The sequence below is a fragment of the Colletotrichum destructivum genome, chromosome 7, assembly GCF_034447905.1.
Source record: "Colletotrichum destructivum chromosome 7, complete sequence".
Classification (NCBI taxonomy): Eukaryota; Fungi; Ascomycota; class Sordariomycetes; order Glomerellales; family Glomerellaceae; genus Colletotrichum; species Colletotrichum destructivum.
In genome coordinates, this window is record NC_085902.1 from 3,833,025 (window position 1) to 3,858,999 (window position 25,975).

The window sequence follows — 25,975 nt, forward strand, 5'->3', positions numbered from 1 at the left end:
TGAGCTACTCCCTAGTAGAAAGCGATATTTCATGAGGAAAGTGAGGAAAGCAAAACATTTCGCCTATATGAATGCAAAAAGCAGTTGCTCTTCCATCAACCAGTCACTAGTCAAGGTGCCAGAGTGGTTAATGGGCTGCCCTGCTATCAAACCTTGATTCCAGATTAGGCAGTGGCTTCGGTCGCGCAGGTTCGAATCCTGTCCTTGACGACGTTTCCTTTTGCATTTTGCATCCATCGTCTTTTCTAATATTTGCTTGGGTGATTTCATCATGATACATACATACAATACGTGTTTCTTTTGATTAGCTAAATGAGGGAGCGATGGATGATGGATGGACGGGTTGGCCCAGCTAGGTTGGCTTGCTTGTTTTGCCTGTTTGTGAGCTGCGAGGAGAGAGGAACGGTACGTACCTGATGTACAGCAGCTTCCCCCACCATGGGCAGCTCCCGAAGCTTCCCCTCCCCTCCCCTTCCCCTCCGATCCCCCTCCGATCCGACCCTGCGACATCACATGACGATGACGTGAACTCCCCCCAAGGACGAGTTCGTTGGTCTTGTCTTGTTGAGATCTCGAAGCAGCTGCCTCCTTTTCTATCTCTCTCTCAAACAATCTGTCACTTTTCCGGCCGTTTGATCCTTCAGCAACTCAACCAACTATAAATACATTTCACTCAACAGGCAGACGGAAAGGGGGTTCACGATGGCGTCCGCACAGCAGCTCACACTCCCCGACGGGCGGATCCTTTCATACGACCTGTCGGGCCCAGACTCGAAGCCCGTCGTGCTGCTGGCCAATTCGCTTTCGGCACCGTTCACGCTTTGGGATCGCGTCGTCAAGGTTCTCCATGACAACGGCTTCCGCACGTTGCGCTTTGACCAGCCCGGCCACGGCAAGTCGTCAGCGCCAGCGGGCCTCGACACGGAGTTCGAGACGATCGCCGACGACGTGCACTTCCTCGTCACGTCGCTCCGGGTCGACAGGCTGTTTGCCTGGGTCGGCGTGTCGATGGGGGCGGCGACGAGCTTCTACTTTGTCACAAAGTACCCGGGCCTCGTGCACAAGGTGGCCATCTGCGACACCATCAGCTCGTCGCCCAAGCTCGCCGGGGTCGAGGACGCGTTCGGCCCGCGGGCCAAGGCGGCAGGCGAGGCGGGCGACATGCGCGAGCAGGTCGAGCAGACGATGGACCGCTGGTTCGGCGCCGACTGGATCAAGGCGAACCCGGACGAGGCGGGCCGCGCGCGGGCCATCATGAACCAGACGACGGTCGAGGGCTTCCAGACGTGTTGCCACGCGCTGCGGAGCGACAAGTTCGACATCCGACCGTTGTACGAGAGGGTGGGCTCGGGGGTCGACGATGCGCTGCTGGTGGTGGGCGAGAAGGACGCGAACCTGCCGCAGGCGATGAAGGAGATGCGGGACAAGGTCGAGACGGGGTTCAGGGCGGCGGGCAAGGACAACAAGATCGAGCTCAAGGTGATTGCAAAGGCGGGCCACGTTCCGTTTGTCGACAACTTTGAGCAGTTTACAGAGGTGATCCTGGGGTATCTCAAGGATTGATTTGGTTGATTGACTGCTTTTGATTGCAGTCATAAGTCACCAACCAGAAGAAGAAAAAAAGAAGGAGAATTTTCAGCCTCTGTAGACTCATCCTTATTCCATCAGGGAGGGGTGTTGGGAGGCTGAATATGGTGAAGCTATTGTAATCGGCTCCCGCCTCCCCCAACCTCTCTGGTGGCTGTTGAGAGAAAGGGAAACACAGGACAGCCCTGGAGAACAAAGGAGCGGGGAGCTACCTTCGGTGAGACAGCCAATCATAGAGAGGATGCCACTAGCTCTCCGGCCCCGCTCCCTTCACCTTGGGCAGACCGACAATAACTGAAGCGTTTTTTGGGCTTAGCGGTCTGCTCAGCTCAGCCAATCCCAGCCTTCTTCTTTTCTTGTTCCGTGGATTTTCCCCTCTGGGCCAGCAACCCCAATCCAGTCTTCCATGTTCCAGCTTTCTCCTCTTCCCTTCACCCCACCCCACAGTCGCCCAAGCCAGCTTAGGCCAGCTCAGGCCAGCTCAGGCCAGCCCTGTCGTTTTGGGCCGAATTACATAGGTAGGTAGGTACCTACGCCCAGTACTTGGGTGCACTGAGTGCTTGGCTTATCTTGCTCCCACAGCAACGGCCCATCAACCATGGCCGTCACACGCCATCCGTCCATCTACATCTACATCTACACCACCCATACACCCACCTAACCACCACTTTCAACCCGAGCGGCAGACAAAGGCGTCGAGCACAGAGATCCTTTTCTCCTTTCCCCCTTTGATCTCTGATTCTCCCCGCTTTCCCTTCTACCCGCCACCTCATCGCTATATCTCTGTCGCCAATCCAGACGCTTCTTTTGCTCTCTCGCTCTCTCTCTCTCTCCCCCCCCGTCTGCATCGTCGCCGAGCTCTCCCAAACAATCTAGGCGGCTTCGTTCCCAACGCTGACGTGGTCCTCAACGCGATCGCTCCGCTTCGCTTGTCGCCGCCCCTGCACACGCTCAAATACGAACCGTCTCTTGCTTTACATCCAAGTCGCACGTACCCCGCGTCGCGCTCCGTTCTCCGTTTCGTTTGCTACAATTGACGATATCTTGCAATCGCCCACCATATTTTTCTAGCTTCTAAACCGTTGCTCGTTGCTTCGGTACCTCCCCCATAATGGCTGCCGACTCCGATGCTGGTGGTGCCCAGCAGCCCAACGGCACGCTGACCGACACCCGCTCCGTCGCCGACGCGCCCACGACGCCCCAGGACGACGACATTCTGGCGCTGAGTTCGTCGCAAGTGACGCTGCCCTCGACCGAAGTCCCCGCCTCCCCCATCGACCCCAATCAGTCCTTCAAAACCGAGGCCAACGACGACCGAATGAGCTCCTCCGCCGTCATCCCTTCGTCCCTGACGCCCCCGCCCTCGTCGCAGCTCGTCACCCACGCTGCCAACGGCGCTCTTCAGACCGCTTACGGCGCCGCCTCACACCGCTCCGCCCTCTTCTCCCCTCCTGCCACGGGTCTCAACACCACCGCCCGACGCGACGGCGGCCTCGGCACCGAGTACGTGCCTCCGGCGCCCCAGCAGGTGCTCGAGGCGACGGCCGACGAACTACGGGCCATGATGCAGGCGAGCATCGCCGAGCACGCCAAGTTGAAGATGGAGGCCGCGCATCACAAGCTTCAGTACAACCTGCTCAGCCTTCAGGCCGACGAGGATGCCAAGAGGGCCGCGGTGGAGCAGGAGATGACCCGACGGGAGATCGAGGCCCTCAGGACGGTCGAATACTCACGTCACGCCGTCCGCGAACTCAGCGCCGCTTCGGAATCGGCCCAGATGAAGTATCTCCAGATGAAGATGTGGTACGGGGATGCCATGGAAGAGAACGAGGCCCTCGCGCGGCGCGTCAAGATGGCCAAGAAGGTCATTGCACAAAAGGAGGAGGAAATCATTGGGCTGGCGGAGGAGCGCGACATGCTCCTTAACCGCATCCGGGAAAACCGGGAACACTTTCACATGCTGTGCAGCCCGGGCGGCATCTTCCACGGTGCCATGACGCCCAAGCAGCAGACCATCTCGACGCCGCAGCAGCCGCATCGAGCCACCCCCAAGCAGACGCCCCGGTCGGTCAACCGCGACGAGGCCAGGGTGGACGGCGACCACGGGCCGGAGCCCATTGCGGCTCTGCTGCAGGCACTCAGCCAGGATAACAACAATAACAACAACACTAGCGCGCCCTCGACGCCCACAACGGCGGTCAGACCCCCCGCGACCCGCATGCCTGCAAAGCACACCCGAAACGCCCAATCTCTGTCTTCTCTGCCGACGACGCCTGTCACGCGCGCCCAGCGTCACCACGAGCAGCAGTCGGGACTCCTGCCGTCGGTGAACCTGGTGCCCCAGAGTGAGCCTCGGCACAGGTACACGAGCGCGCAAATGGTTCCCGGCACGCCGCCGCCGCCCGCGACACAGGACCGCGTGCAGGAGCGCGCGCGCAAGAGCCGCGAGAGCACCATCTCGGCTGACGACAACGAGGAGCTCGCGCGGCAGGCGCTCGAGTCGGTGGCCAAGTCGGCGTCGTTCCTGTCCCAGACGTCGCGTGTACCGCGTAACGGCCGCCGCCCGCTGCCCAGCGGGTGTGGCAACGAAGAGGACGAGGAGGAGGTGTACGAGAGCCAGGCCAGCCAGGCGGCTTCGGAGATGCTGCGTCGCGACCCGCGCGAGAGCTTCGAGGTGGCCAGCTCGGTGGGCTCGCGCGACGGAACACCGGCGCCGGCAGAGAAGAGCGCCAGGTTGCAGGCAAAGCTGTTTTCTGGCATCACAAAGAGCGGTGCGGACAAGCGCAAATTCGGCAACGGCCACGGCCACGGCGCGGAGCAAGAGGCACGGTCAGACTTGGTGAGCCCAGCCAAGAAGATGCGCGTCGGCGGTCTCATCGGTGAGAACCCGAAGGTTGGGCTTTGGATCCAACAGGGCCACAATTGATTCTGTGGAGAGGAGAGACAGGCGAGTGAGAGCCGAGCTTCTTCTTTCTGTCTCGGCTGTGCGCCTGCATCTGTTCTAACGAGGGCCAGTGTGCATCCCCGCCGCGGACCATGGATGGTTCGTCCGGTGAGGTGGCTGGGTTTGAGAAAAGAGAGTGAGAGGGGGTGAGGGGAGGAAGCGGTGTGTGGAGATAGCACGGACGGCGGCAGCAGCGTGTTGGTCTCTGAACCGAGAGAGAGAGAGCCCTATTTTCCCTCTCTTTCTCTTGCCAGTTTTTGTGCTTGCTCCCGCTTTTCTTTTGTTCTCTGCTGCAGTGTCAGGGATTAATTGACGTGGCACTTCATGCAGGTGGGCTTTGGGCCGCTTGTTATGGAGACTCACGCTGCGGGAGAGGGAGTGGGGGGGTTGTGAAGAAGACATGGGAGGTTCCAAAAACAAAACGAAGATTGGCATGCGTTTCGCATTGAAGAGAAGACACCAAACAAAATGATACCACTGGGCAGTTGATGTGTTGACGGTCTTGGATTCGGATGACCCTGAGGGACGGAGGGGAGGAGGGAGAGGGAAAAAATAAAAAAAGAAGGACGAGTTTGTATGACACCTCGAAAATCAACTTGACGACTTGGGACGAGGGGTTTTATTCCTTCTTATTTTCCTCATGACAAGATGGCACGGATTGCCACTCGCACAAACACACGTACCCGATTCGGTAGAATCGACAGAGGTCGAGACTCGACTCGAGGGTCGAGAGATAACTTCCAAGGGTTGACAGGACTTTGGAACCGGTCCAAAACGGGGGGGCAACTGGAACGACTGATAAAAAATAAATGAAACAAAATAAGAATACAACAAATAGGTGTTTTGCTGCAGAATGAATCCACATACACACAAACGTGCCTCACTTATGGATCGATCCCTCTCAATCACTCACTGGATGGAGTCTCACCGAGAGTCTCTCTCTCTCTCTCTCTCTCTCTCGCGCGGTTTCACTCTCCCTCGCGCTATGCCCCATTCTCATCGTTGGCATCTCTCAAAACATCCACTTTTTTGCCTCTTCGTGCATTTTTCTGCCATGCTTTCCCACTCTTCCTTCTCCCCCCCCCCGTCTCCCACTTCTCTGTTCTCTCCCCATGGTTCGTTCGGTCGTTCGTTCGCTTAGGCTCTCATCTTCTGCAAATAAGGGGGTGTGTGTGTGTGTGTGTGTGTGTGTCTGACCCATGGAACGAACCACCATCCACCAGTTCCACCACCACCACCTCCTCCTCCTCATCAACCTCATGATCATGATACAAACCCGTCCGTGCCCGCGTCTTCACCGAAGGTTAACTTGACCGCCCATCGGTCAAGACAAGACCGACGACCCCTTTTTAAAGCTCCTGCAGCTCTGCAGTTCTGCAGGCTCTTGCTTGCTTGCTTGCATGGCCTGGGTTTGGACCCGCTCCTACACGACACGTTGGAACCCCGTTCCCTCCACCGCATCGATCTATCTCCCTTACCACCCACACACGTTTACCTCTCATTATCGTAACTTTACCCTCGTCCCGAATCACAGAAGCATCTCCGAAACGTCACCTCTCAGATACAGTAAACCACTCGCTCCCTCTGTCTCTTTCTCTCTCTATCTAGTTGTAGTTCTTCAACCACCAACAATCACAAGTCAAACACAACCAACTCACAAGAGACCAGGGTCATTTATTCATCCCTACATCGTGCGGCCTTTTCCACTCACCGCCGCCCAAAGACGCGCCCACTCTTCTTCCACCCCGCGCCAAGGGATCCGAACCCTGACCCCTCCCCTTATCCTCTTCACGCCCCCTTGCCGCATTTCGTAATCCGCAACCCCGTCCATCCCAGCCGCCCCAGCCCAGCCCAGCCCATTCGGCTTCGTCTCGTTGATTGTCAACATCCATTATCCTTGGACTGAACTTCGTGATCCGACAACACACTACATACACTACGCGGTATATACAGAGTATAGTGTTCTGGTGTGTGTGCATAGTAGTAGTGGGCGTAGGCACACTACAGACAACTCATCACACATCGCATATCACACAATGAGGCATCTCCCGGCAAGCCCCCGCCAAGGGTCCCCCGCCCTCGCGCCGCGACGCCTCTCTGAAGAGCTCGGAGACTTCTCATTCTCCAGCGATGAGTATGACGATGAAGAGGACAACGACTACAACAACAGCGACAATGTAGACGGCCAACTGGATGAGGTTGAGGAGGGTGAGAAGGGTGAGAGCTGCGACGGCATCATGACCCCTACCTCATCGCGCAAGTCGTCACATAGCGTAGACGGCTTCTTCAACGAGGTCCATGTCTACAAGAAGCAGCATCGCCAAACCCAATATCAGCAACTTCAGCAGCTCCAGGACACAACATCCGAGTCGGAGCGCACTGAAAAGAGGAACAACAGCCGTCCCTCGACGGCCGTCTCCATGCCGCCCTTCCGTCGCGCCTCCACCTGCCCCGTGCTGCCCGACGACTTCATCTCGAGCGCCGCCGACGAAGTTGTCAAGATCATGCCCGACCAGGCGGCCTTCATGAAGCGCATGGTCGAGGGCTGGAGGGAGATTCAGCGCCGCTCGTCCGTGAGCACCATGTCCCCCGTCTCGCCCGCGAGCGCCGTCTCACCCACCATGGCCGCCTCCCCCAAGAGGCCGCACACGGCGCCTTCACCTCTCTACCCGCCTCCCATGTCCTTCGCCTCCTTTCCGCAAACCGTTCCCGAGAGGGATGAGCCCGAGAGCCCCACGGACTCGGTGGGGAGCTTCTCCGGGATGATAGAGAAGCTGGAAACGGTCCAGGAGACGCTCGACGAGCTCCGGGACCTGGCCAAGCAGCAGGCCGGCGCCGCCATCGCCTCGACATCGGCGAGCACGGCCGAGCAGGATGCAAAGTTTGCCGTCGTCCACAAGTGCATCGACACTATTGGCAGAGTGTGCGACAGGGCTCCCGAGCAGGAGTGGGATGCCCGGTACCATCAAGGCAATCTTGATGAGCGATGCGTGCAGGCCCTCGTCCAGATTTGTGAAATGTTTGCGCGCGAGACCGCCGAGCAGGACCCGTACCGCTTCGGGTCCGGTTTCATCGCCGAGGAGAGTGAGGACGACGATGTCGAGTATGAGGGAGAGGACGAGGACGAGGACGAGGACGGCAGTGAGAGCGACCGAGAGAGTGAATACGAGGATGACGACAAATACGACGATGAGGAACTCCGCGTGGACTCTGACCCTACCGAGTACGAATCCGGAGACTTCCTCGGTGAGCCACCGACGGTAGAATCGGACAAGACCCTCCCCCGTCGGCTTCCGTCACCAGTCAGGAGATCAACAACGCCCACCCGGCCAAAAACCGCCGAGCCGAGAGTCGAGAGGCCCGACACGCCCCGCCGACGAGCCCGGCTCGTTCGCGAGGCCAAGGCGGAGCTCGAGGCTCTCTTCTCCGAGTGGACCAAACCAGAAAACTCCTTCGAAGAGCGACATTCCCGCATCGTATACGCCGCCGAGGCCTATCATCTACGCCTCGTGGATATGAAGTCGTCCCACGAGTGCGAGTTCAAGTGGAAGGACGAGCTCAGGACGTACCACGACAAAATCAAGGACAGGGGCCCGTTTGGCCCAAACGTATGGACCGTTGTCGACCTGGCGCTACCCTTGGCTCAGTGCTTGCTGGGCCTGGTGCTTCTGGTGGTTCATGTCTTTGGCCTTAGCAGGTGGATAATGAGACCGCAGTCCTTCTTGGCGTTCCTGGCTGTGTGGGTGGCAAGCATATTCGGCTTGGCCCGCTGTTGGGAAGTTGAGGCGAGAGAAAAGTTATACGAGGAGATGCTGCCTGCCGAGGCCAGAGACATGCGCAAAAAGCATGAGCGCGAGCTGGTGCTTCTCAAGGCGGCCCATGACCGTGCCGTTCAGCGTATCTATCTCCCGGAGCAGCAGTCTTGGTCGTGATAGGGGAGCGGCTGAAGTGTATGCCATTGAAGAGTATTAGTAGGCCTACGTAGGTAGAAGCCTTCGTCATTTCCAGAACTTGTCCCGGTCCTCATGCTCCGTCAAAACCTCATCACTTCGCACTTGTCTGTGCCTGTTGCGGCGTCCGAATGCTCGCATCCCCGTGATTACTCAACGAAAGCCAACCGGTCGTGGCTCGCTTCCCAGATCGTGTACAGTGGCTGGGGCGTGTACACAGGCGCTGGAAAGGGAACGATGGTTTCCTAGGCCTCTTCGACATCCCATCTTCGTTCTGTTCTCCCCGTGACTCGAGACAGTGGTATCGGTTCTTCCTACGTCCCGTCATCTCCCCTGCCTACACCAGAGGAGGTCGGCATCTAAGAAGTACCGGGTCAGCAATCCGATTTGAGCAGGACACCAACGAAGAAAATGCTCCTACTGGTTCCACAGAGACAATGTCTGACCCAGATACAGCCTTGCGCCGCTCTTTTCTTGTTTCGGATCGGCGAAAGCAACACTCGAGACTGATACAGGCCCAGCACGTGCAAATGACAGCCCCGATTATGGCCACACATACAGAAAACCAGAAAGAGACGTGTAAGTCGTACATCTCGGGCGGGGAGGTGACCCAGGGAACAAGCGTCCCCGAATGAGTGTCAAACTGGACGACGATGGGAATAGGTTCTGCGTCAACTGGGCCGTGTTCTCTGCGACTTTTTGGGAGTGGATCTAGCTACAGAATGCTGCTAGTCAGTAGGCTGAGAAGCCACTGAGAAGGCGTACCAGGATTCGACTACTTACCTGTGTCGATACGAAGGCGCGTGGTTTGGGCCAATAGCCGTGTCGTTCCTCGTCTGGCTTGGAGCGGCGAGCCCAACGACGGATCATGTGGAAGCAGCCGAGTATCAGAGCGAGAAGGGCAGGCAGAAGCATCATCACCGAGGATGACGGTATAGCCTGGTGTCCCTGAATATCTTGGATCCGCACGGGCATGACTTTCCCGGCTGAAGCAACTTGTCCTGACCTTCTCGCGGCTCGGGCTGGTGGTCGCACCGATGTCGTCGCCAGAACAGGGTCACGGGCTGCAAGGCCTCCCAAAACATGTTCATGTAACTATGTACAAGCAGTCAGTCAGCCAGCAAGACGATATCTCATCCGCGGATATGGTAGAGTCGCCTTTCTACGTACCCTTGGTTCAACAGTAGTAGGACCACTTGGGACCTCCTGTGCTTTTTTGGCTTTCTCTTGCCTGCGTACGCGACCTAGGAGGATACAGATATTCATGGACCAGGTGACGAGGGCAAAGAACGCGGTGATGCAGCCCATGGCGATCGCCGCCAGAACCGCGGGATGGATATTGCCATTCTGCGATGCGCCTGAATACCCGCCGTCGTGGGCGGCGGTGGGATTGTCCAGCGGGGAGATGTTGTCAAACGTCGGATCGTCGTAGGCGAATGTCAACATCATGACATGATGTTTTGGACTAGGGGGGGTGTTGTACGGGGCAGTCTATCGATGGGTTGGGGGAGACTAGCAGGTCCGAATTATGGGAAACATGTAGGTAATTGATGCTGATGATGTTGACTCACGACGAGGCCGAGAGAGGGAAGCCAGATGGAAGACTTAAACTCCCACACCCCGTGCGTCATAAGGTGTTAGTCGAGGCAAGCGAGGTTCAAGTTTTGTCAAACCTTCCTTTCCGTCGTAATTCAGTTTCTATTGCTGTCCGATGGTCCGCAAGAGTTGAAGCAGCAAGCAGCAGTAGCAACCTGTTGTTACCTTTTGCCTTCTCCCGATGTCCGTATTCCTCTTTCCTCCCCTCGCCCGACAATCACCTCCTTTGACACTCACCTCCTTTGCGATAACGACCAAGGACACTGTCACATATCAGTGAGACGTTTCGAGGGTGCGCCCTTCACCTTCATATCTTTCTCTTCCTACATGACAAGTTCCGCCCAAACATTTTAGGACTTTCGGACTCTCGGATTCACGTTCGCAGTCTCACATAACTCAAATGCCTATTTCCTCTCGCAATAGCGCTCAATTGCTGGCTTGGCGCTGGAGAAACGAGTCTGGGAGCTTGAAACCCGGATGTAGCGTCCGCATGTGTTTCACCGAGTCCTCGATGATGTCGTAGTCGAAGTGAAAGTCGTAAAAGCCCTCTGGGTTTGCTGCCTCCAGCGTCAGAAGACGTCGATGCTCCTTGTCGCCGGTGTCAATGCTAGAAACTCACTCGGAATACGATCGGCCGGGACAAACCGAGAGGCGGCCTCTCTGATCTTCTCCGCCTCGTCCTGTGCCGCGTTGCTAAAGATTGTCACCGCGCTGGCCCTGTTCCTGCGGATGCGCTCGAAAACTTCGAGCCTTTCCGGAACGTCGGCCCCTGAAGTGATGTTCGACAGACAGACACCGAGGGCGACGCCGTCCTCGATAGCCTGTGCACCCCCTTGACCTTGGTCTGGAGAGTTGATGTGAGTCGGGGTCACATGAGGTGAAGGGTCGTGTTCTCTTACGGGGAAGCATGGGATGGGCGGCATCTCCAATGAGAACCATCCTGCCTTTCCTCCACCTCGGGATAGGCGCCCTGTACAACAGTGGCCATTGCTTCACCTCACTCGCCTTGCTGGATGATGTCAGTCTGCCCAGGTCAGGGAGATGTGCTCAAAGAACCACTTACTCGAGAAGTGAGAGCACACTGGGATGGAAGTTGGAGAAGCGGGCTGCTAGAAGAGACTTGTCGACGGAGTTGTGCCAGTCTGGGATAATGGTCAGCTTGGTTTCCTTGGCGTCGGCGCGAGGAAGAGACGGTTGGCCTCTTTCTCTCGATTCCACAAGCTGACCTTCTTTACTTGATGATCCGACTTCATCGTGAAAGATGCCGATGCAGTTAAGAACCTCGCCACTACCTCTCGTCAGTAGAAGCGCATGAACCGGCAGTCAATGGCCGACGAACTCTCGACATGGATAAGTCACTATTCTCTTCCCGTCCCCGAGAAACATCCGCACGCTACCCGCTGCGCCGTCGAATAACTCGGCCGTGGCCGGGTCGGAAAGCACATCTGCCATCGGGATGAGGAACCGGTAGCAAAAGTTGTCGTGCGCCGCGGGGAACGCAGGGTTGGGGGATCCGAGGATGGCCTCGACGCCGCCGCTGTGGATGCCATCTGCGACAACGACTAGATCGGAGGAAATGACGGTTCCGTCGCGAAGACTGAACCGAGCCCCTTCAGGGTCCTGCGTGGCGACCATCAATAAATCAAGCCTTTTTTCATCCAGAAACCCGCCGCAACGTCACTCACGTAGCGCGTGACCTCGCTCCTCAACTTGAACGTGATGAGCGGCCCGCCGTCGTTCGTCGTGGCCATGCGCTTCAGCTCCTGGTGCAGGTCGACCCTGTGTGCAAAGTACCACGGCGAGCCATGCTTCTCCCCGATAGCGCCCAGGTCGAGTTCGTGAACCGGCTCCAGGGTGTCCCCCCTCACCCGCCGGCTGCCCTCGGCCACCACGAGCCTGGCGCGCGCGGGGTCCATTCCGAGCGCAAGCAGTGGACGCGACGCGTTGGGCTGCACGTTGATCGCGGCGCCCATCTCGTTGTTCAGCGCCGACCTCTCGTAGATGGTCGCGGTGTGGCCCGCTCGCCGGAGCGCGATTGCGGTCGTGAGACCGGCGATGCCGCCGCCGATGATTGCGATGTCGAGCATCGTCTCTGACCGACCTTTTGTTGCACGGCCTTTGGCCTCGGTATTCGGGATGGGTTGGGGTGAGTGCTGTGCAGTGTCAAATCCCGCTTCTCGGCGAGGTCATGGACTAGATGGTGAGCGAAGAGACTCGGAGATGATGTGTGGTTAACGGATGAGAGGCTGCGCTTCTGTGAGTGGACGGAACGCACGCTTTTATTGATCGAGATTCGCGTATGGCTTTCCGAGGCGCGCCATTTTCTAGTCTGTTGGCGCCTCACCTGAGCTGCTGTTTCACAGACCAACAAAGGCTCTACTGTAAGCCAACGGTACACACGCGCCGCTTGATGCATCCATCCTTTGGGGAAGTGTTGCTTGAAGACCGGTCTTATTTCAATGGGGGGGGGGGGGGGGTCAGAAACATAAGTGACCATGCATATAACATAGCCGTAGTGCCGTCGATCCATCAGAGCTTGACCATTGTCTGCGAGCTTGATTTTGGTATGGTTGATGCCAAAGGTTTCTATCTGTGGACGTGTTTGAGGACCATTGGTAGCGGTTGATGTTGTACATCGGACCGGACCGTTTCTTGGGGAAGTCCTAGCGGAATCTTGTGGCTTGGAATGCAAGCGAAAACTCCTCGCGTCCTAGTAGTGTACCCCCACCAGTTTGTGTCAGCAGCTGATGCTGGGGAGGTGTCCTAGTTAGATATATGATGACCTATTTTTCATGTGCGAGACGTACAGTGGTGATTTCAACATTAGTGCCAGATGCCGTTTCCTATAGCTAAGTAGGCAGGTAGGCAGGTAGGCTATATCAATTGAGGAAAATGGAGGGACGGCCATGAAATGTGCTCTTCAGCTAATGGAAAAAGACGTTGTCACGACATGCAATGGAGGTCTACCGACGATTGCACGTATTGTCAAAGAGCTAAGCAAACCAACGTAAACTCATTTGTGTTCTCGTCTGGTTTGTGCCGAGGGAACAGCCTCTTAGTGATGATGTATGCTCAGGACACATTTGCCGCATTTATCACGTTTATCGCTGCGACGGGGTTCATGGTGTCCTTGGGCCCGACATTTTTACCATTATTATCATCATTATTTTAAATTATTATTTTTTGCCCATGGCCAGCCAACAAGCCATTCTCTCCCTAAAAGTGTCATGACATCATCACAGGAGACCAATCTCCGCTAACTATTGTACTACTTGCTGCCGCGCGATCAACGGCATCTTGTTCGTCCCCGACTTGGCATGCGGTTGCAGCGCTAGCTAGACCCATTTTCGGCCAAGCTTTCCATCGCTCACCTCTTTGCGCTACTTAAAACTACAACAAATATCCTGGCAAGATTAGGAGCCAAATTCCCGAGCCCCCGGCGCCTCTAAATGCTTGTTTGCTATTAAGGGTCACAGATAGTGGAAGATAGAGCAGACTGTCACTTCATCGCCATGAGGGATCATCGTGCTTTGGCATGAACCGAACGCCGGAGCTATCAGAGACCGAAAATGACGATCATTCCGTGGTTGTGTGAACTTCAACTCATTTCTTTTCCCCAACCTCGCACGTGCCTCACTGTCGCTCTCGGGTTGTTGATGTCGTCCGATGAGGCAATGCTTCCGTATGGTAGTAGTATATTTATTGGGGGTTTATCATAGCTTGATGGGACGTCACATTGATCTGCAACCGGACCTCAAACGAGCAAACCGTCATCCGGTTGCCAATGAGAAGCCCGCCCCCGTCCTGACCTCCTGTTCATCACGGACCATGGTCAGCCAAGCTACTTCCCCGATGACACGAGTAATGCTTTTTCGGGGTCAAAGTCCGAGACGAATCCGTTCAACGGTGATGATCCCCCTCGCAAAAGAACCCCTGAACTCGGTAATGCTGCGCAGATGATTCGCGGGTTCCATCCGCGCACATGGATCGACAACCCCTCCAGCGCGAACCCGAACGCGAAACCGAACTGCCACCACCCCCTTAGCTCTTGAAGCAGACATCCTTGGATCTCCACACGAGAACGAGAGAGCACTGGTTACTGACTGCGGGCCGCAGTAGCCACATGGATCCAGGCAACGATCAGTAATCTAGCAATGCTAGCTATTCCAGCTAGTCTACTGAAACGCTGTGGTTGGGTCGGGTTACAAGGAATGTCCTGGGAAAACAGGAGTAATCAATCCCGCCTCGGGTCGCTTATCATGCGCCATGGCCTAACGAGATGGCATTTGAGGGGAGGGGAACCGGTCCAGCTCGAGGATGGATGATCCCTTGGACAGCAACTTTGTCGTATTCGCTTCCGTCTGAAGTTGAGGTTAAAACCAGCGGGCTGGAACACCCTTTTTCAAAGTTTATAAGATATCTCGACTTGTTCTCGAACAGGTTGTATCTTATATCCACTTCCTCCCTCTTGTTGCAATTCCAAGTCTCCCTTACTCGGTGGAGGTTTTTTTCTTTTTTTTTCTTTGCAACGATGGCGCTGTTTTCTTTGGGATTGCTCAACACTTTGGGCTTGGTTATCGGTCTCGTAAGTCTGCCTCCGTTGAACCACTGCGGCCACAAGCCAGGATTTCGGGCCCTCGGTTTACCAACAAAACTGCCGTGACAGGCCATCTTCTACTACCTAGGCAACGTCGTCTACCTCCTCTTCTTTCACCCGCTCGCCAAGTTCCCCGGCCCGATATGGATGCGCATCTCCCGTGCGCCGTTCTGCTACAAGCTGTGCGTGGGCTCGCTGCCCTTCGACATGCTGGATCTGCATAAGAAGTACGGCCCCGTGGTGCGCATCGCCCCCGACGAGCTGGCATTCCACGACTCGCGCGCTTGGAAGGATATCATGGGCCACAAGACGCAGAGCGGCGCCGAGATGGAGAAGTCAATGAGGTTCTACCGCGCCGTCCCCAACGCGCCGGCCGACATCGTCAGCTCCGGCCGCGAGGAGCACTCCACCCTGCGCCGCTCGCTGGCCCACGGCTTCAGCGAGCGTAGCATGCGCGACCAGCAGCCGATGATCAAGGGCTACGTCGACCTGCTGATCAAGAGGCTTCACGAGCATGGCGCAAACGGCGGCAAGGCGCTGGACCTCGCGGCCTGGTACAACTACACGACCTTTGACGTGATCGGCGACCTCGCCTTTGGTGAATCCTTCGGGTGCCTGGACGGCTCCGACTACCATCCGTGGGTCAAGGCGATTTTTCAGATGGCGCGCGTCGGTACAGTGTTGCAGACGGGCACCCACTACCCTTTCGTCCTGAAGCTCTTCATGGCCCTGATCCCCGAGAAGGTGAAGCGTGAACAGTCGCAGCACGACGAGTTCACCGAGGCAAAGCTGAGGCGGCGCATGGATCTGGGCCAGGAGCGGCCGGACCTGCTCGAGGGACTGCTGAGGAAGAAAGATGAATGGGTGTGTATCCCCCTTCCCCGGTTCCCGAGGTTTCGAGGTGGGACTAACGAGAGGGTGCAGAACATGAGCTTTGACAAGCTGAAGGCCAACAGCAGCATCCTCATCATCGGCGGGTCCGAGACCACGGCCACTCTGCTTTCCGGCGCGACCTACTACCTGCTCATGAACCCCGACGCCCTCAAGAAGTTGACCGACGAGATTCGTTCCACCTTCAAGGACGAGAGTGAAATCGACTTCCAGTCCGTCAGCAACCTGCCCTACTTGCTCGCATGTCTCGAGGAAGCGTTGCGTCTGTATCCTCCCGTCCCGATCGGACTGCCCCGCGTTGTCCCCAAGGGAGGCGCAAATATCGCCGACCACTACGTTCCCGAGGATGTAAGTCGTCTCATGTGTGTACGGGCTAACGGATGGTGGAAGAGACTGACGACTGATCCAGACAACTGTTTCCATCTATCAATGGGCCATGTACCACTCCGAGAAGAACTTCCGCGACCCCTTCGGCTTCCACCCTGAGAGGTGGCTGCAGGATCCGGCTTTCGCGACCGACAACAAGGAGGCCTTCCAGCCGTTCCACGTTGGGCCCCGTAACTGCATTGGCAGAAAGTGAGTTGGCCAGTTTGCCTACACGCGGCCTTTACCGTTGCTAACAGAAGTGCGCGCCTAGCCTGGCTTACGTTGAGATGCGTCTTATCCTCACCCGCGTCCTCTGGAACTTCGACATCAAGATTGCCGATGACAGCACCGACTGGGCTCCCAAGCAAAAGATCTACTTGTTGTGGGAGAAGGGCCCTCTGAATGCCTACCTGACGCCGGTTCAGCGTTCTTGATCAGGGGCTGAGGGGAGTAGCCTGGTGTTGTGACGAACCCAAACTGCATACAATGTGTTTTAGCGTTTTACTTGATCCATTATCATTAGCATCATAGACTTTAAAGCTGGGCGCGAGACCATGGGGCTTTAGACACCGGTTACAGCATGAGTGTCTTGTATCTTTAGTCTCAAAAGCTTTCAGAGAAGACATCATATAGAATGGAACGGTGCCTAAAGACAAGCATATGCACAGCCTCAAATTATCGGTAGTCGCAGGAGGTTGTTTGATTCGTTTCACTGCAAAATCAACCCCCTTAGACCTCCAAGAATGGGCCGCAGAATAACAACGGCCTTTTCGCAAAGTCTCGATCCCACCCTTCACCACAGTGAGGTACGCGGCTTGCCCACTTTTGAACTCAGCCACAGAGGACTACGAATAGACTCACATCGGTTTTAGTACACCTCAAAGCCTTAATGGATGGTTATCACATAGCTCATGAAGCTGCAGCAGCCCGACGCCCCAGAGCTTCTTCGACCTGTTCTAATATCAATGCCGTCTTCTGGTACACAAATCTAGGGGCTGTTTTATCACATTCTCAAATGTTGGCTATTTGACCAAGATATCTCAATCATTCATGAGGCCTCTCTTCCAGTCAAGGAGGCGCAGAGGGAAGCTCGCCCGAGTCTCGTTACGCGGCTTTGTTAGTTCTCATAAGCCGAAAGCGACGCTCCTCCTATATCTCAGGTCAGGAGAAGGTACGAGGTTATGGACAAGGTTCGCTGAAATACTCGGGTTTGCGGAGATTCGCGGATGTCCGGCGGAGGTATGTATCGGCAGATTTGTCGGATGCAATTCCGGGCTCAAACGACACAATGACGAAGCCGAGTGAATACATAATGCCAATGCCCTCAGTGTGTACACACTCTGGCTTACGGTTTCTTTGTTCCCTATCTATCGAGAGTAGGATTTAACAAAACAATACTTGAATTCACGAAATGAGTAAAGTGAACGCCAATGGGCCATTATCCGGCCGCCCGGATGTTGAAGCAGCAGAGTTGTTCCAGTGCAGATAGCCATTGACACGCACTCTTCCTCATGGCACAGACCACTTCATCCATAATTTTAGTAGGAGGAGTTCCAAGGGCAAAGCCTGCAGCACCAGGCTATCGAGTTTGGACTTGGAGAAGGTGGTGTGCAAGTCGGACTCTTGATCCGCCATAGATGACCGCTGGCAGCCCGCCTTCGTCCAGAAATCTGTCTTGAAACCATTCATCCGACGCGAGAAATCAGGAATGGATCTGCATCCCGGAGTTGAGCGGATGTTTTTTCCACCCCTTCTTTCTCTGGTAATCCGCAACGGGTCGGGTTCCTTGGAGATGCCGATCCGTACGCGTCGTGGCATTGGGAACTCCGCAAAACCTTCGCAGTTCGTCTGCTATAGTTCCGAGCCGGGCAGGCCAAAGCCGTTTATATATAAACGGCGAGTCTCGATACCTATTTCACGAAGCATACCCAGATCCAGAGATCAACCAAATCACAGAAACACAAACACAAGCCTGAACACCACCACCACCATCACAACCACCATCATCAGCATCAGCATGGCTTCCAACTCGAGACCCGTTCCCTCCCAGATAGCGCACCTGGGGCTCCGGACAAAGAACCACGAGAAGCTGATCAGGTTCTACCAGACGCTGCTGGGGGCCACGGTCGTGCTCGAGAACGACTTCATCTCCGTCCTCACCTGGGACCAGGAGCACCACCGCCTGGCCATCATCCACGACGCGACAGCGGTCCCCAAGCAGCCCAACTCCAGCGGCATGGACCACATAGCGCTCAAGTTCGACTCGCTGGCCGACCTGCTCCAGGTGTACCGCCTGGCCAAGGAGGGCGGCGTCGAGCCCAAATTCTGCCTCAACCATGGCGCGACCACCAGCTTGTACTACCTCGACCCGGACAACAACGAGGTCGAGATTCAGATCGAGGGCTTCGACAACGTCGAGGACATGCAGAAGCACATGAAGAGCCTGGACCCCAAAAAGGTGCGGGCTGTGCGGTTCGACGCGGAGGACCTCCTGCGCCGGTTCGAGGCAGGAGAGGACGACGAGACCCTGAGGAAGGCAGGGTTCATCGGCCCGCAACCTAGTCATGTTGGCACGTCGACTGCTGCTATCGTCGCTCAATGAGTGGGGGTTGGTGCAGAGTCGGTCCCGTCAACTGAGCTGGAAGCTATGGGTTATGTCGCCACTGAAATCGTTTGGAGTACTCGTTGTGCGGATCCGGCATGTTGTGTGAGAACATGAGTCTTCTATGAGCGAGTTGTTCTGTAGTCTTTGCATTGCGTGTCTTTTATATTGGTTTGTCACGGGGGGTTTACGTGGCCCATAGCCCTTGGAGAGACGTAGACCTGGAGGACAGGCAATTCAAGAGGAGCACATCTACTTGTTAGATTGCCTTTCCTAAAGCCTCTATTATACAACTGTACTTTCATTTCTATACGTCTGCCTCCTACATGTTTAGTTCAAGAAAGCAAATCCCTGTAGGAGTTGATAGCTCTTGTATACAGGGAAGCAAGCGCCTTAAGAGTCTGAAGTGCTGTGACAGGGCAGCTGTACATGTTTAGACATACCACAACTGAACAAAGAGCCTGGTATAAAATCCGTTACGTCTTTTGCGCTTGTCTTGCTCGACTAAACGTTGGTGCAGGGTTTTGGCAGATGGGGTATGTTATTTCGCAGCATGCTTAACTCAACCAAAGGATTGCCCAGGCAAGCCTCGCAACCCCCCCCCCCCCCCCCCCCACCAAGTGACAGAACTTGTATTACATCCTCCACAATATGATTTAAGCTTGCAAAGTCCAGCGTTCAGTTATCGCAAAATCCTCCAGCATAACGGGAGCTTCAAGAGCCGGGAGGAGGCCAATTTACACAGCTTCTGCCGACCCTTGCCAACGAGCACGTCTGCACAGTAACCCCCTGATGCCTTCACTCTTGTACAGACGCCTGCGATGTGATGTTATGGCAACACTGCACTGTATGTTCAAAGTCGTCGCGTTGTTCCGCAGCTCCTACATGGGTAGTCGTCATTGTAGACTGTCGCCACATCTTGCTACACACTTTGCCACACCGCACATGCAGACAGACAGTCACACAATACACCATCAGTCGGTTCCACTTCGTGACGGAGACAAGACCATTTTGAAGTTCACAGAATCTTACTTCTAGGTATCTATTAAGACTGACAATAACAGAGAGTTGAAAGACCTCTACAGAGTCCCCATTAAGAGGGGGGGACTTGTGTACACGGGAGATATCAAACCGCCATGCATCCGTGAAATAACAAACAATTAACCCAGAATGAATGACACCAGTCTGACAAGGCCCACCAAGGGCGGTGTCTACATCCTCCAGGTTTGCACCCGAGCCCTCCTCTATGAACAGCTCGCTCATACACACATAAGCTCACCACGTTGCTTTTCGTTTTCTCTTTCATATCTTTCTCATCCTCTCATATCAGGAAGCACAATTTCGTGCAGGGGATTCGGCCGTTTACTCCGTCTTCTTCTTGCCAAAGAGACCACCCTTCTTCGGCACTCGCGCGAGCCAGTACAGACCAAGAGCGGCGAAGATGTTGAAGATGATGTAGACCCAGGCAATGCCAAAGTTCCTCCAGCGGTCGGCGTAATCGCTCTTGACACCGGCCAAGAACACGTTGGTGTACTGGATCGTGCAGAACTGGCAGTCGGTGGTGGCGTTGTTGTCCAGGAGGTAACCACCCCTCTCCGCCATGTAGTTGCCCATGAATTGGATGCACGTCTCTCCAGAAGGAGGATCAAAGTGCAAGAACTCGTTGGCTGCGCAGAAGACCTCGGTATTGGCCACAGCTGTTGAAAGCATACCTGACACGATGTATGTGAATGGTGATACGCGATACATAAAGATCCAGAAGCGGGGGATGGAGTCGGGGTTAGCGAGGACACCGCAGAAGATGAGGCAGAGCATGAAGAGCAGGTTGGCAATGTTGCCTCCAGCCTCTGCCGTCTCGAAACCAGCAATGATGAAGTCGGTGAAGGTCGAGGTGAAGAGCAGGAAGACAAGCAGGTACAGGAACATGAGCGCACCACGCTCCGTGACCTGGTCGGCGGGAATGGCGTTCTGGTAGAGACCGACGGGGTAGTACCAGCAGAAGTACATGATGGCAGCCATCAACGTATTCCAGGGGAGTTCGACAATGATCTGACTCAGCATAAAGACCTTCCAGCCGTACACCTTGGACGGGCGCTCTCGCACCTCGTACAGGGACCGCTGGATGACGAAATGGGGCATGGTTTGCTGGACGAGCTGGCCAAAGACGGTGAGCAGGTTGAAGATGGCGAACATCTGGTTCTGCAGGCCCTGTTGGGTGTTGGGGGCCTTGAAGAAGACGAAACCGATAAAGGCGGCGACGAGCGTGCACAGGGCGGCCTTGGCGTAGATGTACGAGGGGGTTCTCCAGTACTGTTGGAAGACGCGGTGCGTGACCTCCTTGAGCTGGCCGAAGAAGGGCGCAGCGAACTCGTTGTAGCTGGTCTTGTCCACGGTAGGCGGCTGCTGCGCGCCACGGTCGTCCTTGAGTCTCTGCAGTTCGGTCTGTAAGTCCTGGTACTCCTGGGAACCGCGCCACGCCTGGTGCCAGTCGATATCGGTGTGCGAGCCCGGGGCGGCGCCGATAACCTCCAACATCCACTCGGCCGGGTTGGCATCGTGGGGGCAAGGGAAACCGCCGTTGCGCTCAAAGTAAGAAGTCATAACCTTGGAGTTCTCGCCAATGTCGCCAAAGTATACGGTGCGGCCACCCTTGGCAAGGAAGAGAAGACGATCGAAACGCTGGAAGAGCATGGCAGAAGGCTGGTGAATGGTGCAGAGAATGGCTTGGCCGCTCTTGGTCAACTTCTCCAACAGATCGAGAATGGCCCAGGAAGTCTGCGAGTCGAGACCGGAGGTAGGCTCATCGACGAAGAGCAACAGAGGGGGCTTGGCGACGAGCTCAACGCCAATTGTCAGGCGCTTGCGCTGTTCGACGTTGAGACCTTCACCCGGAACACCAACAACGGCGTCGGCGTACTCTTCCATGTCCAGCAGCTTGATAACCTCCTCAACATAGTCGAGCTTCTCCTGCTTAGGAACGTGTGCGGGCTGGCGAAGGAGGGCACTGAAGTTGAGAGCCTCGCGGACAGTGGTGGTCTGCAGATGCAGATCCTGCTGCTGCACGTAACCCGTCTTACGCTGGAACGAGGCGTCACGGTGCCATCCATCAACCAACATCTCACCCGTGATGACACCCATCGAGGTACGATCAGCCAAACAATCCAGAAGAGTTGTCTTGCCGGCTCCCGAAACTCCCATGAGCGCAGTTAAGGTGCCGGGTTTTACGAAGCCGTCCACATGATCGAGGATGCGTCTCGTCTCGTTCTTGATTTGGACCTCGTAGCAGACGTTGTTCCAGTGGAAGGTGGACCTCTGCTCTTCGATGAGTCCGTCGCTCTTCTCGTTGACGCGGTTGCGGTCGGCAGTGGTGACGGGGCCAACGCGGATGTCTTCAGGGTCGTCGGAGTGCTTCTCATTGAGGGCGGCAGGCTTGTGGCCACGGCGGAAGACAAGGACCTCACCCTTGGACTTCTTCTCGGAGACCAACTCGGCGGTGACCATGTACGTCATCAGGAAGAAGAGCATGAAGGCGATGAGGATGCCGAAGTTGCGCCAGCGGTTGTTCCAGGAGTAACGGAAACCCGAACCGACGTAGTCATCGCCGCTGACATAGTCAAGGCCAGCGACGGAGCCGATGGCACTGCAGACACGCTGCGCGGAGGGGAGGTTCTCGTAACCGGCCACGTTAGGGTTGGGCACGATGTTGCTCTCGGAGCACACAAAGTTACGGCCGTGGAACTCGTTGACAATGAGAGCCTCGAAGGCATACGCCAGGGGGTCGAGGTAGTTCAACCAGCGGCACCAGTCCAACATGTAGTCGATGGGGATGACGAAGCCGGTGAAGATGACAAGGTCCAGGATGAGAATCGCAGCAGGAACCATGGCTTGCGACAGGGTTCTGGACGAAGAGGCGATGGTTCGGAAGATCATGGACATGGTCAAGACGGTGAAGAAGGAGAGCAGGAGGAAGAAGAAGAAGGCTCCAGGCTCGCGGCGCAAGTTCGTCATGAAGTAGAGGACCAAGTTGAAGACGACGGTGTTCATGATCTTGTACGGCATGTCGCACAGCATGGAGGCCACGGCCTCGGCAGACGGGTGGTACAGGGCGTAGCGGGCGTGCTTCTCGACAATCGGGCGTTGGGCGTAGAGGGTGAGAATCTGGCAAGGGCCAGGTTAGCATGACAGCAAAGCCGGAGACCTGGCGGTTGAAACATACCTCGAGAGCACTGGAGAAGGCATTCATGAGCAGGGCGAAGAAGAGTAGGGCACCGCGTTGGAAGAAACTCTCGGTGGTCTCTTGCAGGTTGTAAAAGACACTTCCGATGATGAGACCCATGACGACGTTTCCGATGAGAGAACCAACAGTGATACTGGGATCACCGACCAAGCGTCGGAATCCACGCCACAGGCAGAGCTGAATCTGTTGTGCGTAGGACAACGTGAAGGGAGACTTGGCGCGCTGGCCCTTGGCTTGCTGGGCCTTCTTGGAGGCACGGAAAGCCTCGGCATCGGGACCGTTAAGGGGGTGCGTCTGCTTGTACTCCTCGATCTCGGCCTGGAGGGCCGTGTAGTTGGCGCTGTTCTTCCACGCAGTGGCGAACTCGTCAGGGGTGCGAGGCGCTTTGTTCTCCCAGCCGGGGCGGACGTGACGCTCCTGGGGACTGGTCATGGACGTCAGGAAGTCGGGCGTGGTGGCACGGGCGGGACAGTCGTATCCAAGATCGACGAAGTACTGCTTTGCGTCGGTGGCCTTGCCAAAGAAGATCTGGCGACCCTCGTACAAGACGGCCACCTTATCAAACAGGTCGTAGGCGCTCTGGGGAGCCTGGTAGATAGACACACAGGCAGTGCTGTCGAAGAGCTCGGTCTGCAGACGAAGCGTCTTGCAGAATTCGATGGCGTTGGCGGAATCCAGTCCACGGGTACTGTTGTCCCAGCATTGCAGAGGGGCGCCGGAGAGGGCGGCCTCGGCGATGGTCACACGCTTGCGCTCGCCACCGGAAACACCACGGATGTATTCGTTACCGACGCGGGTGTTGACGGTGTGGGAAATGCCGAAAAGGGCCATGACAACATCGCGCAGGTGCTGGGCGAAAGTGTTCTTGTCGATACCCTCAGGAAGTTGGCGGGGCTGGCGGGCGCGGGCGGCGAAGGTGAGGGTGTCACCAACAGACAGCTGGGGGAAGTGGACATCGACCTCGGCCGTGTAGATGGCCTCGCCACGATGCTGGGTGTGCATCTCCTTAGCGGCCATTCCTGTGTATTGTGTTAGAAAAGAAAAACTCCGAAAACCATTGCGTTGCAGAAAGGCGTGGGGGGCCGGAGCGTTTGCGTTGCTTACCTTGGTAGTTGAAGTAGGAGGTGTCGTCTGTGTAGAGACCGTTTGTCTCACCAGCGATGGTCTTGAGGAAAGTAGAGCAGCCGGAACCGGGGGGGCCCAGGACAACCAACATCTCGCCCTTGCGGACGAGGCCGTCGAAGTTGCGGAGAATGTCGATTCTCGTCTTTCCACCACCGGTGAACTTGCGGGCCAGGCCGGCGACGCTGAGCCAGATGTTTCCGACATCCTTCTGATAATCGGTGGCCTGGCCGAATCCGAAGACGTTAAGGTTCTGGAAGGCGACGCCTGATGTGCGGAAAGAAGCACCGTTCTGGGCGACGAGGTCGACAATGGCGCGAGCCCAGGCGCGGCCGTTGAAGTTGGGAGAGCTGGGGTTCAGGGGCGAGGACTCTTCGGCGAAGAAGGGGTTTCCGCCGACGGAGCCAGTAGCCGAGGCGTGGGAGTATTTGCGGGCGAGCGACTGAACCAGGGAATGGCGTCGCTCCATCTCGGAATCCTCATCGTCCTCGGCAGAGATTTTGTCGCTGTCGTGGGGGGTCGAGGACTTCTTGTGGGCCGAGTCGCTGGCAGCAACCTCGGTGACGGAGGTCGCAGCGGTATCAACGGTTTTTTGATTTGCAGCGGCGATGTCTTCCTCCTCGTGATGATGTGTGCGGCCGGAGCTGATGGGGACACCAGACGTCTGGGCTGTGCCGTCGTAGTTGGGCACGGAAGCCATGCCGGCGAATGCCATGGCTAATGGCTTTGGCTGATGTGACAGCGGTGCCGAAGATTAGGATCGTTGTGCTTGTAAGTGAGTCGAGAGTCGGAAAAAGATGCCGTGTGATAGCCACCCGCTCGGCACTGGTGTCGAGATGCGTCGTGTTCCGCTCGAGCGTCGGTTCTCGAAGGCGCAGATTAATCGATTTGGCCTTCGGTATTAGTTACTAAGAGCCCCAGCAAAGGAGGACTTTGAAGTGGGTATGATTAAAGGACCGACGCGAAGAAAAGAGAGAGGTGAGGGAGGAGGAGAAGGGGGACGAGAGGAGGGAACGAGGGTGAAGATAATGGACGGAAAGGGAAGGGTCAAATAGAAGTAGAATAAGCAGGCCAGGCATAAGAAGGATGGATGGGATGGATCGAGTTGATGCCAAGAGGAATAAAATACAACAAAAAAAGGTGATCCCGGTACCTCGGGGTTGCCTAGGATCCAGGTGCGGCGTCGAAAAGACGAGAAAGTGGAGTGTGTGGGTGGGACAAGTACGTACCTAGTTGAGAGTAGATAGGTACCTTAGTACCTGTCTGTGTACAAACAGAGTAAGATGGGACGGCATGGGAGTTGGACTGGGCGGCGTTACAGGGGCTGCCTAGGTAATGAGAGACCTGTTGTCCAAAGACACGCATACACACGACAAAAGAACAATGATAATACTATTACTATTTTGTCTATACAAATTGAAACAAGATTCAACCTGAAAAAGAACGCGTCCATCAAGTCGTCAGCGCAATTCGGCCTCCAAGAGGCGGTACGTGCCCAGCTTCTCGTGCACCCCGTCTTTCGTCTAGGTAGGTACAGAGAATGGGTACGTACACCTACTCTAACACAGATAGGTACAGGTAGACAAAGATACGCCGCCTGCAGGACACAGCGTCCAGCCATGATGACGCGCTCAACGGGGACCACTGACTGACCCGAACCCCCTAGCTCCCCTCCATCGCCCGCCCTTCCACCAAATGTTCCTCGCCAGGAGAGACGAGACCCCTCCGTGTCCGCCCTACGTGTCAGGACGGACGGGTACTGAGTGTAAATACAGAAGGGCGGCGCTATGTGCAAATCTCGTAACGGTGCATGTGGGAATCTCTCACTTGCGGACTTTGCGCATGCACTGGTTCAGCAGTCCCAAGGTATTCATATTTTGTAAGTAGGCAAATGGGAACTAACTACCTTAATTCCTGAGCTTGTGGGCCGTTCGGAGGCACTGCACTGCGCTGCTGACATCAATAGGTCAAACTCCGCCGCTAAAGCCCGGTGGAAATTGCACCACTGCCACGTGGATACGGTTGAGTGATGCGGAGCCGAAACTCTGATGCCTATCCAGAGAGTGAGTGTGCTCGACGATTG

At 56.1% G+C, this 25,975-nt stretch overlaps 8 protein-coding genes across 8 annotated transcripts; 5 read left to right on the plus strand and 3 right to left on the minus strand.

Annotated features, from left to right (window-relative positions):
• The first annotated feature begins 558 nt into the window (after positions 1–558).
• CDEST_11739 (Putative alpha/beta hydrolase-1) lies at positions 559–2,027 on the plus strand. Its single transcript, XM_062927895.1, has one exon. The coding sequence runs from the start codon at positions 703–705 to the stop codon at positions 1,561–1,563; it is 861 nt and encodes a 286-aa protein (XP_062783946.1). The 5' UTR covers positions 559–702; the 3' UTR covers positions 1,564–2,027.
• A 144-nt stretch (positions 2,028–2,171) lies between these two features.
• On the plus strand, positions 2,172–4,516 carry CDEST_11740 (uncharacterized protein). The gene has a single exon (XM_062927896.1). It carries the CDS (start codon positions 2,699–2,701, stop codon positions 4,511–4,513), a length of 1,815 nt encoding a protein of 604 aa, XP_062783947.1. The 5' UTR covers positions 2,172–2,698; the 3' UTR covers positions 4,514–4,516.
• Positions 4,517–6,567: 2,051 nt separating this feature from the next.
• On the plus strand, positions 6,568–8,463 carry CDEST_11741 (uncharacterized protein; the record flags this gene model as incomplete). The annotated part of the gene is made up of 1 exon (XM_062927897.1): positions 6,568–8,463. The coding sequence occupies one exon, from the start codon at positions 6,568–6,570 to the stop codon at positions 8,461–8,463; it is 1,896 nt and encodes a 631-aa protein (XP_062783948.1).
• A 689-nt stretch (positions 8,464–9,152) lies between these two features.
• Positions 9,153–9,927, minus strand: CDEST_11742 (uncharacterized protein; the record flags this gene model as incomplete). The annotated part of the gene is made up of 3 exons (XM_062927898.1): positions 9,153–9,170; positions 9,265–9,576; positions 9,652–9,927. 3 exons carry the CDS (start codon positions 9,925–9,927, stop codon positions 9,153–9,155), a joined length of 606 nt encoding a protein of 201 aa, XP_062783949.1.
• A 243-nt stretch (positions 9,928–10,170) lies between these two features.
• CDEST_11743 (Putative FAD-binding domain, FAD/NAD(P)-binding domain superfamily) lies at positions 10,171–12,300 on the minus strand. The gene is made up of 7 exons (XM_062927899.1): positions 11,763–12,300; positions 11,417–11,697; positions 11,304–11,365; positions 11,141–11,219; positions 10,977–11,086; positions 10,697–10,921; positions 10,171–10,634 (listed from the first exon to the last, which is right to left on the minus strand). Exons 1-7 carry the CDS (start codon positions 12,162–12,164, stop codon positions 10,504–10,506), a joined length of 1,290 nt encoding a protein of 429 aa, XP_062783950.1. The 5' UTR covers positions 12,165–12,300; the 3' UTR covers positions 10,171–10,503.
• Positions 12,301–14,608: 2,308 nt separating this feature from the next.
• CDEST_11744 (Putative cytochrome P450) lies at positions 14,609–16,365 on the plus strand (the record flags this gene model as incomplete). Its single annotated transcript, XM_062927900.1, has 4 exons — positions 14,609–14,662; positions 14,744–15,913; positions 15,975–16,141; positions 16,203–16,365. 4 exons carry the CDS (start codon positions 14,609–14,611, stop codon positions 16,363–16,365), a joined length of 1,554 nt encoding a protein of 517 aa, XP_062783951.1.
• A 1,583-nt stretch (positions 16,366–17,948) lies between these two features.
• CDEST_11745 (Putative glyoxalase/Bleomycin resistance protein/Dihydroxybiphenyl dioxygenase) lies at positions 17,949–18,533 on the plus strand (the record flags this gene model as incomplete). The annotated part of the gene is made up of 1 exon (XM_062927901.1): positions 17,949–18,533. One exon carries the CDS (start codon positions 17,949–17,951, stop codon positions 18,531–18,533), a length of 585 nt encoding a protein of 194 aa, XP_062783952.1.
• A 1,020-nt stretch (positions 18,534–19,553) lies between these two features.
• On the minus strand, positions 19,554–24,978 carry CDEST_11746 (Putative AAA+ ATPase domain, CDR ABC transporter, ABC-2 type transporter, transmembrane). The gene is made up of 3 exons (XM_062927902.1): positions 23,875–24,978; positions 22,750–23,789; positions 19,554–22,691 (listed from the first exon to the last, which is right to left on the minus strand). The coding sequence occupies exons 1-3, from the start codon at positions 24,605–24,607 to the stop codon at positions 19,896–19,898; spliced, it is 4,569 nt and encodes a 1,522-aa protein (XP_062783953.1). The 5' UTR covers positions 24,608–24,978; the 3' UTR covers positions 19,554–19,895.
• Between the last annotated feature and the right edge of the window lie 997 nt (positions 24,979–25,975).